Below are 14,473 nucleotides of genomic sequence, written 5' to 3' on the forward strand. Positions count from 1 at the left end.
AACGTTATATTGTGTTGATAAACATAAAGATGACTAACTCAGGTAGTTCCCAATATATCATAATAGCTGGTTGTGTCATCAGCATGATAAGAAAACAAAGATAACAATAACTGAGTGTGTGTTTTAAATTAATCCATGATAGTTTAACCAGACCAGTGAGTTCAAAACAACTTTCACAGGCCTGGATTCTGAGTGTGTGTGTGTGGGTACAAGATAGCCTACCCTATTCTATATTCTGGATATAATTTTTTTCTGGGCTAGGGGTTAATTTTGACTGCAAATCTGGGCAGATGAGGCTTCTTAGCCATAGTAGGCAATCCACTTAGGCATTCAATAAAAAACTGGGATTGGGTGCCAGGAAGGACATCCTGAGACAGAAAAAGTCTCAGTCCACACCAAGATGAATGACAACAACTTCATAGACCCATCCAACTCCATACGTGAAAATATGGACATTGAACAAAGACAAGCATATAATTATATCCTGGGCTAGTCCAGTTTGTAGCCTGGGGTATAAAACAGGCTGCCCCACTTTAACCCTGGGTATAATCTGGGCTGCTACACTGGGACTGGGTTTGGTTGAGGTATGTGTGTAAGTAGTACAAAAATAACTAACCATGCCAACTCCTAAACACTAAACCAGGAGTATATATATTTGTGCATGGGTTTGCAATAACTGTTGCAGCTTGGCAGTTTGCTTTAAAAAGATTTATACCACAACCATTTATATATATTTAGCCCACTCACTCCCAAATATTATGGGTGAAGAATTCCTAGTATCCTTGGGCACCACTGTGAGCACTACTGGTAGCAATGAACTCAATACAGAAAAATTGCTAAATTGTAATGTGAATAGAAAAACTCTGCAGCAAATACATACACAAAGTGGGTGATGTGGGCACCAACTTGGTTGATCATCTTTTCCACATTGACTACCCCACTCAAGGCACTGTCTTGGTGAGGCTCTGGTAGGCTGGAGGGGTGGGGTAGGGTGCAGGCAGGAGGGGCCTCTGACATGTCAACTGCATCAGAAGGGTTTTGGATTGGAAGAATGTGCTTGCTGTATGGCATTGATTCAAAGTGAGAGTAGAGAAACTGTACTCTTTTCAGGAGCTTCTCTGCATCAACCTGACTCGAAGTGAGTAAACTGCTGACTTCCATTAGTAACTCCTTCATGCTACTAGGAAACCTTTCCATCATGACAGCAATCCAGTGTTTATTCCAGCATGCGAACACGTCCTCAAGGCTCCATGGAGGCTTGTGCTTGATGATGGTGAGCCACAGATCCTCATAGACCTCTTTCATTACATCCTGGAGAATGTGGCCAAGAGTGTGACATAGGGATGTGGTAATCTTCTCATGTAATATACTGTTCTTGGAGGGCAATGGACTATCAACCCTGCTAACTCTCTGGCCTGAGCTGCCCTGCCTTTGTCCTTGGCCTACAGAGAGTGATGCCTGATGACGTGAAGGTTTGAGGTTATGTGTCTCAGCCACACTCACGGCACACTCAGTCAGGCTGACATCCCTCATCTGTGATTCCTCAAAAGTGCAAACTGCCCGAGGAAGTGTTATAGATGAGGATTGATTTAGCAGGTGGCTGCTGGGGAACATATTAAGTTTGTTCTTGAGATCCTTGGCACTGATTGCAGAGAGGCTGGACATCATGGCTTTATTGCGGAGATTGACATCGTTGGTGAGGAGACACACTTCCAACCCTTCATCTGCCAAAAACAGGCAGTAGTCTCGCACCAGGTCATCTGCATTCTGTAAAGAACAGGAAGAACTGATGTGGGTCAAAAGAGACAAGGATTGAAGGGGTTGCATGACCTATTCATCTAGTTTGGTAAAAAAAAAAAAAAAAAATTTCAAGGATTCAATGATGGGGGCACAAAATACCAGTTCAAGAAAGGCTTCTGAGTAGACCTGGAGATGACAAGGCTCATTATTTTATTTTTCTGTTATTCTTTTTCTTGTCCTTATTTGCCTTCCAATATTCTCAGCATTCTTTACAAATGTTTTACTATCTAACAGTTCCTTCTTTTGCCCTTCATGTTAACACCACCAAAACTTCATCAATTCAACTCCTGGTCTACACACAAAAACTGCACCTTCCACAAACATACCTTTGTTAGTTCCCTAATATCTATCTATATCTGCTCACTTGGATATTAATTTCAGTCATTAGTCTGTCTGTTTGAATTTGGTTGTCTGTTGGCTGTCAATCAGTTTTTTCATCTGTTTGTGTCCCTACAGGGCTCTTGTCTTCCTTTCTACCAGTACTAAATAAGCAGAGCAACCTCTCTTGGCCTCTCCTTAGCTAGTTACTCCACACAGAGGATTGAGTCACAACCTCCTGCTACAAGACACACCACACACTAATGCTGTTGTGATTTGTGTATTGCTGAAACATGTTGTAGTGTGTACAGCTCCTAACAACTGGGTAGTAAACTCCATTGTCTGATGATAAGTTGTCTTACTTCATTCTTCTTGTAAGCATTTTTTTAAACAACACAATTAAATAACAAAGACATAGACAGAAACGTGGGGGGAGCTGGGAGCTATAAGAGCTGACTTGGCGTTCGGCTGAAAATGCTCGCTGCCACTGCCATTATATTTACACTTTATTTCTCCTTCAATGATTATGTGTATATGTTTATATAAGCAAATACTTAGCACCGTGTTGCCCCTGCCTACAGTATTCAGTGGATTATCATGTAAGGGCTTGTAGCCTAGACCAAATAAGTTGTAACACATAGCCTTGATGACATGCTGGAGTTGAGGCAATCCCTTGCCAGTTGTGACTCCTTACTTGCCCATGTTTCAAAGACAAGCATGAAGAGGAATAAGTCATATGGGCATGAGCAACTATTATTACTGCAAAAAGGTATACAACAGAGAGCATTTAAGTGAAACTTAGAATGGAGAACATGTAAGGGATCAGAATTAGTGGAATCTAACAATAGTAGATTTGACTCTCTTCTTGAAGAATGATTCCAAGGCTAATCTAACTATACCATTAAGTATGATGAACTATTTATAGGTATATAAAACAAATCAGGAGTGGAAAGAGGGCACAAGGAGATTCCCTCCAAGGTTAATGGCAGATGTACCACTGCCACTAGTCCCCTACTTACAGCCTTTTTGTTTTTCTCCAGTGAATAGCGGTAGTTTGAGTAGGTCTGGCCCAACACCCTGGGGTCCTGTGCCTCAAAGTGCCTGTTGCACCACTTCACTGCCATTTGGCATGCACGGCCAATAGATGCACTCTTCTTCAGGCCGTCCATCTCTTGAAGGGCTACATATGGCACCACAACGACAATCTCTCTCCCATCCACGGCGGATGATTTTAATTGTTCCAGGAAGTCAGTATCTTGAATGAGGACATTGGTATCTACCACAAAGTATATTGATGCAGGGCTGTAGTGGGCAGTTGGGGCAGATAAGCTATTAATATGAGTCAAACCAAAGTAACTCGCTGAGTCCCGGAAGTTGGCGATTTCTGTAATGAGTTCCTCCTCATCTATCTCCATGTCAGTGGCCTTTGGATAAACAGTGTTGTCATCAGTTGACGCTGACTTTGGCAGAGGTTCAAATACTTTGGAACTGTCAATGTAAGGCACTTGTTTTGATGGAAGACCTGAATTCAGTCTATCTTCCAGAGCTTCCTCCTTGGGCTGCTCTGGCCTCAGATTCTCAGACAATGATTTGCTGTGCTCTTCATCGCTGCTTACCTCTGACTTTAAAGTGATCTTATCTATACTGTCTTTGGATTTATATCTTGATTTTTTCCATTTCTTACTTCTTTGTTTGATGAAGTCTTCATACATCTTGTCTTCTTTCCTTCTGTTTTCAATGATGTCTTTTTTTTGTTCACTTGTATCTAGCAATACTTCTATTTTATCTGTTTCATGAAGTCCATCAGTTGTTTCAGCATCAGGGTTACTTAATGAAGTCTTGCTTCTATTTTTTTGTCTTTCCTTTCCTTTCCCCTTCCTTTTCTCTTTTTCTGACATGCTCTCATTGACTTCGTATGGTTTGAGCAATGCTCTGTTCTTCAATTCACTTTTTAACTTGGATGTGTTGGACTCAGTGGCAGCAGCTGGGAATTCTGACGCTTTCTCCGCAACACCTTTGATCTTTGCAGTTTGCACATCATTTTTGGTGACTGTTTCCTTCCTGCCATCCTGATTTTTTCCTTTTGTTTTCATGTGATCTCTGGCACCAATCTTCCGAGCCAAAATAATACTAGGATGAACTGTAACAGGCTGCTTGGGGGAACCTTCCATCACTGAGGAGATACATAAAACATTTTTCTTTTTGATGGTAAATTTTATAGGCTTAGGTTTGTAATCTTCAGAGGTGTTATTTGACTCTTGGTTCTTCTCCAAAGTTTTCCATTTAAAAGATCTGTCATCTAATTTTTCTTTACCTTTCAAAGCTTTGTGATCCTCAGTGCTGTCTGCTGCTTGTGTATTAATTTGAGATGCTGAGTCTTCGTCATTGCTCTGAGATGTTGCTTCTTGATCCTTCCTCTGAGATGCTGCAAACTGTTCACTATTCAAAGGGGAAAATTTTGCTTTCTTATGAGGCCTTCCTTCCTGCTTCACTACATCACTGCTGGATCTGGTGGCTGCTATCACTTCCTCTGAGCTGATCTCTTTTGACTTCTTTTTCCTCTTCACTTTGGCCAAGCCCTTTAGTTCACTCTCCTTTAGCAGAGATGGGTGCTTCCATGATGACTGCCCTGTCTTCACATTTGCATAGAAAGACAGTGAAGGGTAATGGCGAGAGGTTTTTACTATCCAGTTGGGAGGGAGATCCTTCTTGGCATTGCTGCTCGTCATGATGAAGTCCTGTAGGAAATGAAAATCGTTAAAAACACGGCAAATGAACAAGATGGAATGCCTTATTGATTAATCTTATTGTTAGCCCTCTTCTGAATTAGAATTTATTTGTTTATTTATTTAATTATGATTTTTATTATATTGCAAGTTATTTCATATCAGTATTCTAAAACATGATCAGCCTTTTTCTAAGCTGAAACTTTTCAGGCAACTAACTTAAAACTAAGATCTGAAAAATAGTATAATAATGAGAAGACGGAAAACAAAACAAAAAGGCCTTAGTGATATGAATGGGTCACTGACATAATGAACATAATGTTGAGCAAGTCTTTCCATGAGGAAAGGTAACAAGGAACAGTATCATATGAAATTACTAAATTAACACATACATACACACATGCCTATTTACACACATACCTTCATACTTAACTATATCTGCACACCTATGCACATACAAAAACATAAACACACAACACTTTTACAAATTAACTATACACACTCTTGCATACATGTACATGAGTCTGAACATGAACAATGCATACCAATCTAGACTTTCATGAACAATCTAATGCACCAGCTCAACAAACAAGCTTTCACTGTCAGACAATATTTTGACACTAATTTGCTTCCCACACTATGATACAGTACGGGGTTAAGATTGATAGTATTAATGTGCCGATATTTCATTTCCTACTTAACAAACTGCAGTGCTAATTTAACATGCGGTCCACCTCAATATTTGTAGTCTATCCGGTGAAGTATCTGTAGTCTAAGCTACATGGTGACCTGACCTCCAAAAACCTCATCTGATGTTGTATTGTTACCTAAGTGCTCCTGACTTGAGTAATGACCTGACCACAGTCACCGTAGTCTAAGAGCCACTCTCACAGTCGTCTGGTACGCACCGTAACCAAAGGCCCTACCATCCTGTTAACAGGCATTGCCATCGCCTCGATCAGCTTTCACAGTCATTTTTTTCGTGGTACCGACGATTACCAGCGTTGTAACGGTCATGACAAGACGAAGGCGAGTGATTCGGCAGTGTTGGTATGCTGGAGCGGCGGGAAATGTCAACATTACATCAGCTGAGCGGAGGATTATGAAGGAGTAATATGAAAAATAAACGAACAAAAAGTAAACGTGAAGAATAAATATAAAGAATATATAACTGTGAAGAATAAATATGATGAAAAAATGTGAAGTGTCTCGCTGATACACCCCTCAAATCTGCTGATAGCCTAATATTTCCTAGGCAGAAAAGGTGAAATAATGGTGAGAAGTATTAAAGTTTTCTTATATTAACAGATGTCAGCAAGACAGACTCTTCACCTATATTAATTACATTTATTCATTATTCACACTTATTTAGCAGACTTCACATTTATTCTTTACTTTAACCCTCTCGTGCACCGTAAGTTTCCAATAAGTTTCTGTTCCACTCATCATACATTTCTCAGGCCTGACCGGCCTTTTTTTGCTGCCGCGATACTCTACATTCCCGGACTTATTTTACCCTCATAGATATATCGTACCCCAATAAATTTGGTATCAGTGGCTTCATAAAGACTTGTACTAGAACATGCGCAAATAAAAATAGAGGAAAGTATATATATATAAGCAATACAAACTTGTTTCAAGTCTCCGCATTGAGTATTGTAGACAATAAATCCGAAGTACCAACTCTTCCCCGCTCACTAGCTCGAAATTTTGTGGGACAACTTTTTTAGCCGAATATATGTTTCGAGGCAGAATTTTGTGAGGATTCTTGTGAACATGCTGGCCCTCATTAACGTTTTTAGCTCTGCTTTTATTACAAGTAATAAATTTCATTTGTAATTTGTTTTCGCACAGAAGCACGAAAGCAATTATGCCGAGACATGCAGATCTTATTGCATTTACGTAAGTCTTCAAAGAAAAAAATACCTTAGAACAATTGAAATAAAATGGATGTACCCTCCACTAATACTAGGCAGTGCCTCCCCTTGAGAGAACAAGATCGTCAGTAGAACGCCCCTTGCAGAACCCATACTGGCGATCAGATAGAAGGCCTGAAGTGGAGAGGTGCTTTTGAATCTTCCGGTTAAGGATTGATTCAAAAGCTTTAGATAGACAGAAAATTAAAGCTATAGGGCGGTAGTTTGAAGGATTGGAGCGGTCACCCTTCTTAGGCACAGACTGCATGAAGGCATACTTCCAGCAGGAAGGAGAGGTAGATGTTGACAGGCAGAGACAAAAGAGTTTGACCAGGCAGGGTGTCAGCACGGAGGCACAGTTTTTAACCCTTTCCTTACTAAACGCTTGCAGTGAGCACTAGCGGAACTTGCCGGTGGTGCTAATCATTCGCTGCGAGCTCCAGTCGCACTCAAATTTCTCGAGTATGAGTGTTCCAACACTATTTCTCACCGCACAGCATTGCCAATTCAGTGGGTTTTCCACAAAATTTGGTGGAAAATCACATCAGCCAAGCGCAGAAAATCTACGGACGAGCAACTGGTGGATGCTGTTGACCAATATAGCTACATTTTTGCATAGCTTCACCTATCACATGACTGATATTTTGACCAAATAGTTGTAAATTTTGCAGTTGGCAATACTGCCCTGCCAGCATCCCATCATCAAGAGATCTACTCAGTAGTTGCCTCAACATGGCTGACCGTCGCGCACGCATAACTGTACGTCTTCACAGGCAACACCCCCTGAACGTGCCTCTACATTCGCAGGAGAGGCTTAAATTACCGAATCTTATACATCTTGGTCTCCTCTTTCCAGTGGTGTTTTTGTTTTTTTGCTGTGATGAATAGTTTTTTGAGATACAGAGGTTAAAAGAGCGAGCACTAGTGTCACTTGCTGGTGATGCTAAAAGCTCGTTGTGAGCGTCAGTCGCACTCACAGCAAAAAACGGCCCTTGAACGTGCCTGTACATTCACAGGAGAGGCTTACATAACCGAATCTTATAGATCTTGGCCTCCTCTTTCCAATGGTGTTTTTGTTTTGTAGCTGTGATGAATAGTTTTTGAGAAACAGCGGTTAAAAGAGATCCCCTTCCCCCGCTGGGGTGCCCGAGTGCACCTGGGGGGATAGTCTCGTTGCGAGTGCTTAGCAAGGAAAGGTTAAGGACAATAGGAGGTACTCCATCAGGTCCATAAGCTTTTTGAGAGTTGGGGGCATAGAAAACATCATTCTTAAGAACCTTAATAACAGGCATAAAGGAGTCAGAGGGGGGATGAGTAGGAGGAATATGCCCAGAATTGTCCAGATAAGAGTTGAGTTTGCACAGAAAGTTTGAGAGAAGGGTTCAGCCTTAGAGATAGATGAGACGGTGGTGCTGCCATCAGGGTTAAGGAGAGGAGGGAAAGATGAAGAAGTGAAATTGGAGGAGATATTTTTGGCTAGGTGCCAAAAGTCCTGGGTAGAATTAGAAAAAGCAAGGTTTTGACATTTTCAAATTATGAAAGAACTTTTGGTAAATAGGGAACAGAGGTGCAAGAAAAGTATGATATTTTTATGGAGGCGTATGAATCAGGAGTTATGAAATATGTACCAGTGTATAAACCTAAAGAAAAAGGAAAAAAGGATTGGTTTAATGCAAGATGTGCAAAGGCAAAGGAAAAAAAGAGATAAAGTGTGGAAGAGATTGAAAAGAAATAAGAATCACAGGAGTAAAGAAGATTTTAAGATAGCAAGAAATTAATACATGAAAATAAGGAGAGAAGAGGAGAAAGGATATGAAAAGGATATTGTCGAAAAGCACAGGAAGAACCTAAACTGTTTTATAGATTCATAGAAAGATTGAATGATGGAAATAAGGTAATCGAAGATCCTAAAGACATCACCGAACTGCTAAATAAAAGGTTCCAGCAAGTTTTTACTAAAGAATCACAATTCATTGAACCACACGATAACAAGATAAATGTTCATATGGATGAAGTCATGGTGACTAGAGGAGATATATAAAAAATGGAGGAGCTGGAAGAGAGGAAAGCAGTAGGACCAGATGGAGTCTCAGGTTATATATTGAAAGAATGCAGAAATCAGCTGGTTGGACCGGTATATGATATTATAAAATGCTCAATAACAACTGGTAAAATATCAAAGGAGTGGTGGAGGGCTGAGGTGGTCCCTATGTATAAAAGCGGGAATAAGGAAGAACCCCTGAACTACAGACCAGTATCATTGACCAGTGTAGTTTGTAAAATATGTGAGAAAGTGATAAAGAAACAATGGACAAAATTTCTAGAAGAGCATAATATAATCACAGAAAAACAGTGACAGACATAATACAGGAGAGGGACGGATGGGTTGATTGTGTGTATTTGCACCTGAAAAAGGCTTTTGACAAAGTTCCACATGCATGACTACTATGGAAGCTGGAGAATAAAGGAGGATTGAAAGGAAAAATGAGGAAATGTATGGAAAGTTATTTAAGGGGAAGAGAGATGAGAACAGTGGTAAAGGACAAGAAATCGGAATGGAGAATTGTAGATAGTGGAGTGCCTCAAGGATCGGTATTGGCACCAATACTTTTCCTAGTACAGTATACCCCGCATGTCAGACCAATTGCCATGGGGGGAAGGCCAATCCGAGTTACCTGAGGTATTTTTTTCACATTTTGCACGCTGTTACCACTAACAGTTGAAATGGTCTGTGTAATGCATTACGTAAATAGGTACTACAAACATGGCGCGCGCGCACACACACACACACGCGTGGCGTACACACACACACACACACACACACACACACATGTACTGCACCATGAGCTCGGCACGGCTCACACCTCTCTCATGGTCTTGTATAGAGGTGTTGCACTGACGTCACACCGCTTCGCTTTTGTTTTAGGAAAAACAACTGTCAGCCATTTTGGGAGGCAAGAGCGATCAGCTGAGCCCCTGCCCCCTGATGATGGCTGGCCCGTGCCTCCCGTCTTCATATCACAATCTATGGGAATATGCAAAAAATCTGGGCAGTGAGGCTAGGCTTCGTTATATAACTATCCATGAGGCTGCCAAATGATGATGGACATACAACCCACACAGTAATAGATGGACACTAACACACACCCAACACAGTAACATGGCGGGGAAAAGCTGACGAGCTCTCTTGTGGTAAATATGTGCCTCCCAAAATGGCGGGCCTTTGCAGGGCAGCTGAGAAGTGATCAGCTGATCGCTGATGATGACGTCCGTGCAACCCCTCTATAACAGCCATTTTGTCTGCCACTGACAGCATCTTCAGCTTCCTAACTGACATGGAAGACACAGCCTTGCCCTTAGAAGCCATAGTAGAATTACAAAGGCAACAATAAGGGTTACAGAGCAAGCGAAAGCTGAGGGAGACACTGCCACGCGCTTGCCAAGTCAGCTGTGTAAACACTGATCTTGGCGCCGGCACTGCCAGCTCAGCGCCCGTTTCGCATCTCCAACGTCTGGGACAACTTCTTAAATGACTTGGAAGATGTAAGAGCTATCAGCGGTGCGTTTGAGAGAAGGAATCGGGCTGACCTGGGTGCCCAGACCAACTGGACCCCTCTATCAAACGCTTTTGTGCGACTCTCAGTTAACCCTCTCACGCACAGTAAGTTTCCAAAAAGTTTCTCTTCCACTCACCATGCATTTCTCAGGCCCGACCGGCCCTTTTTTTGCCGCCGCGATACTCTACATTCCCGGATATATTTTACCCTCGCAAATATATTGTACCCCAATAAATTTGGTATCAATGGCTTCATGAAGACTTGTACTAGAACATGCGCAAATAAAAATAGAGGAAAAATATATATATATATATATATATATATATATATATATATATATATATATATATATATATATATATGTATATATATATATATATATATATATATATATATATATATATATATATATATATATATATATATATATATATATATATATATATATATATATATATATATATATATATATATATATATATATATATATATATATATATATATATATATATATATATATATATATATATATATATATATATATATATATATATATATATATATATATATATATATATATATATATATATATATATATATATATATATATATATATATATATATATATAATATAGTCTCATATATATATATATTATAAACAATAAATCATAAGTACCAACTCTTCCCCACTCGCTATCTCGAAATTTTGTGGGCCAACTTTTTTAGCAGAATATGTTTCGAAGCGGAATTTAGTGAGGATTCTTATGGTATCCTCAAAATCCTCATACGCTTACTAGTTCCCGAATTACACTAAGAAAACTATATTTTTTTTCCTCTCCTGTCAGAGTAGGCTAACAACTAAAAATCGCTCCATGCTCCTCATCTACGCTCCTTAGAAAGGTTGTCATATGTTACCATTAAGAAACTTATCCCAACAGATGGCGCTCCAAATTTGACGCACTTCCACCAAAAACTTAATTTTTAATAAATTTTTTAAACTTTTATGACGCGTTTCGCGTCATCGTGCGCCAGGACCTTTTACCCTTTGATGACGCGAAACGCGTCATCGTGCGTGAGAGGGTTAAGCCTCGTCGTTGCTATGGTAATGGCGTTTCACTGGCAGAAAAATGGCGTCCGCTGCTCTCTCTCTAGCTGTTCTGGCAGCAAAATGGCGTCCGCTGATCTTCTTGATGACGTTTAAACATGCATCACTGGCTGTTCTGGCCGACGAGCTCCTTGCAACAGAGGATGAAAAGGAAGCTGCAGTGGTTATTGTGGCACAGAGAGGTGATATTCAATGGAAGCACTTATATGTGTTTGTTTTGGGCCGCCATATTAGCTGATGATGTCATCACAGCACGGAGGCGCTCCACCTCTCCAAACTGAGCTGCAGCAAGCAGCCCGGATTGGGAATCCGGGCTGCGGTGTCACGCGTTTGAGAGCACACGGATCGGTCCGTGCAGCCCGAGTCGCTCTCTAAAACGCAGCCCAAGGGTATTTTAGCCAGTATATAAGCCGAGTGGCTTAAAATTACTCAATCATTGGGCAAAAAATGCCTACCGGTGCACTTGGGATAGAAAAAAAAAAAAAAAAAAAAAATCCTGAAAGTGTCCGACTTATCCGATATCCAGCTTATTCGGGTCTGACTTAAGCGGGGTTTACTGTATATATAAATGAAATGCCAGAGAGGGTAAACAGTTACATGAACCTGTTTGCAGACAATGCGAAACTGCTGAGACATATAAGAAACAGTAAACTCTGGAACAATCTTCCTTCTTCTGTATTTCCTCCTGCCTACGACTTGAACTCTTTCAAGAGAAGGGTATCTGGACACCTCTCCTCCTGAAATTGACCTCTCTTTTGGCCACCTCTTTGAATTCTTTTTGTGAGCAGCGAGTAGTGGGCTTTTTTATTTTTTTATTCTTGTTTACTTTTCTTTGTGCCCTTGTAAAAAAAAAAAACAAAAAAAAAAAAAAAAGATTCTGCAAGACGACCTGAACAAGATTTGGGAATGGAGTATGAAATGGGAGATGGAGTCCAGTGTGAAGAAATGTCATGTAATTGAAATGGGAAAGAGTGAAGGGAGACCACAGTGGACATATAGAATGGGAGATGGAGAAATATTAAAGAAAGTTCAAGAAGAGAGAGATCTGGGAGTGACAATACAGGATAATCAACAGCCTGAGTCATGTAAATAGGATATTCGGTGATACGTATAGAATGGTAAAAAATATAGGATTGGCATTCCACTACATGGATAAGGATATGATGAAAAAGTTTATAACCACTATGATTAGACCAAAATTGGAATATGTGGAAGCGGTATGGTCTCCCCATAAGAAGAAACACACAAAAAAACTAGAAAGAATACAAAGGATGGCAACAAAATGGTTCCATGAAGAAAGGTTAAAGGAAATGGACCTACCAACACTGGAACAAAGAAGAGAAAGGGGAGACCTAATACAAATTAATAAATTATTGATCAAAATGGAAGAAGTAAGTAGATAATGAGGAGTTATTAATAAGAGAAGGAATAAACACCAGCAACATGCGAGGACACTAAAAAATTGAGGAAGGGAAGATGCTTGAGACATAAAAAAATATAGCTTCCCACAAAGAAATATAGAGGTCTGGAACAGACTAAGTGAGGATGTAGTATCGGTGAAGAGTGTGCAAAACTTTAAGGAAAAGTTGGACAAATACAGATACGGAGACGGGACCACACGAGCGTAAGCGTAAAACTACAACTAGGTAAATAAACACACACAGCAGAAACTTCCCATATTCTATGAAGGAAAAGAGAGAGGGAGGGACGGGTGCCTAGAAAGGAAGCGTAATGTACAGTCGCGATATGAAGTGATGTCGCCGTGTACGTTTATTTTCGATCACGCAAGTATCGTTATATATTTTCAAGAGTACCATTATTTTCCTGTATCTTCATCATAATTTAACTAAATATATTTTTAGAAGCTAGAAAAAAATAGAAAAGAAATATTCAATGGTGTCTTACGAAGAGTTGTCAAAATATTTTGACACAAAGTGTTTTCGTTCACCAAGGAACAAGTCAAATGAAGTCTAACTATCGACATATTACTCAAACAGAAAGTAAAATTATCTTTTCATGATCATTGTTGACAACAATAAATCTAACATATGCACAATATATAGGACATGCATAATTAGTCGATATCCTAAACTAGGATGTCGTAATTTATTTAATTTATATTCTCGTATGATGATGACGTCATCGTCCGCGCACCATACCTATTATTCACCCCTGACTCACTCTTTGCCTTTCGTGGTCAACATAACGATAACAAAAGCTTTCCGTAGACTTCTAATGCATGATAGTGATCAAGGGAAGATGCCCACAGCCTATAACTACCGAGGGATAGTTGGAGATGGAAAAATAAGAATAAATAGCTTCAGAATAGTCGTGTTTTGTAACTCCAAGCTCACTCTTTGCCGCCGATCGCAAACATCATTGCCTTTCTTGGTCAATATAACGATGACAAAAGCTTCATGTAGACTTCTATTGCTTGGAGGTGATCAGTGGAACATGTCTACAGCTTATAAGTGCCATAGAATAATCGAGGAAGGTGGGAAAATAAGAATATATGGTTTTGAAATGGAGGTGGTGGTGCGGGCGGGTAGGCTAATCGCAGCGTTGCCAAACATTAGGCTATGGTCGAGTGTTCGCACAGGCGTCCAGAATTTTAATAGTTCAGATAATTATTGCAACCCTACCTATGAAGGTATTCTTCATTCATCATCGTTACTGAGCAATGTTACTATATATTTCAGTGCCCATGCTTATGATAAGAAGCCATCATAGTGAATAAAAGGTGTTTAATGTGAAACCTTATTATTTGATCGTTTCTTAATCAATAAAACGCAAAGTAACGCCAGTAACTGTCCATTCGCTTCATGTCATACTGTGCGTGTGTATTAATAACTGCAGACAGTTCATGGAATGACCCAGAATATATATATATAGTATATGTATATATATATATATATATATATATATATATATATATATATATATATATATATATATATATATATATATAGATATATATATATATATATATATATATATATATATATCACCTAAATCTGATCAACATATAACAACTGTTTTGCAAAGATAAGC

General features: G+C 39.6%; 1 protein-coding gene across 1 annotated transcript in view; it reads right to left on the bottom strand.

Moving 5' to 3' along the window:
* Positions 1–14,473, bottom strand: part of LOC126983541 (transcriptional protein SWT1-like) — a 34,976-nt gene that overhangs the window by 14,611 nt on the left and 5,892 nt on the right. The window contains exons 2-3 of the mRNA XM_050836312.1: positions 3,138–4,856; positions 881–1,767 (exon numbers count right to left, since the gene is read on the bottom strand). Of these exons, the coding sequence (XP_050692269.1) occupies positions 881–1,767; positions 3,138–4,847 (2,597 nt within the window). The 5' untranslated portion in view covers positions 4,848–4,856. The remainder of the gene's footprint in view (positions 1–880; positions 1,768–3,137; positions 4,857–14,473) is intronic.

The sequence above is a fragment of the Eriocheir sinensis genome, chromosome 5 (genome assembly GCF_024679095.1).
Source record: "Eriocheir sinensis breed Jianghai 21 chromosome 5, ASM2467909v1, whole genome shotgun sequence".
Classification (NCBI taxonomy): domain Eukaryota; kingdom Metazoa; phylum Arthropoda; class Malacostraca; order Decapoda; family Varunidae; genus Eriocheir; species Eriocheir sinensis.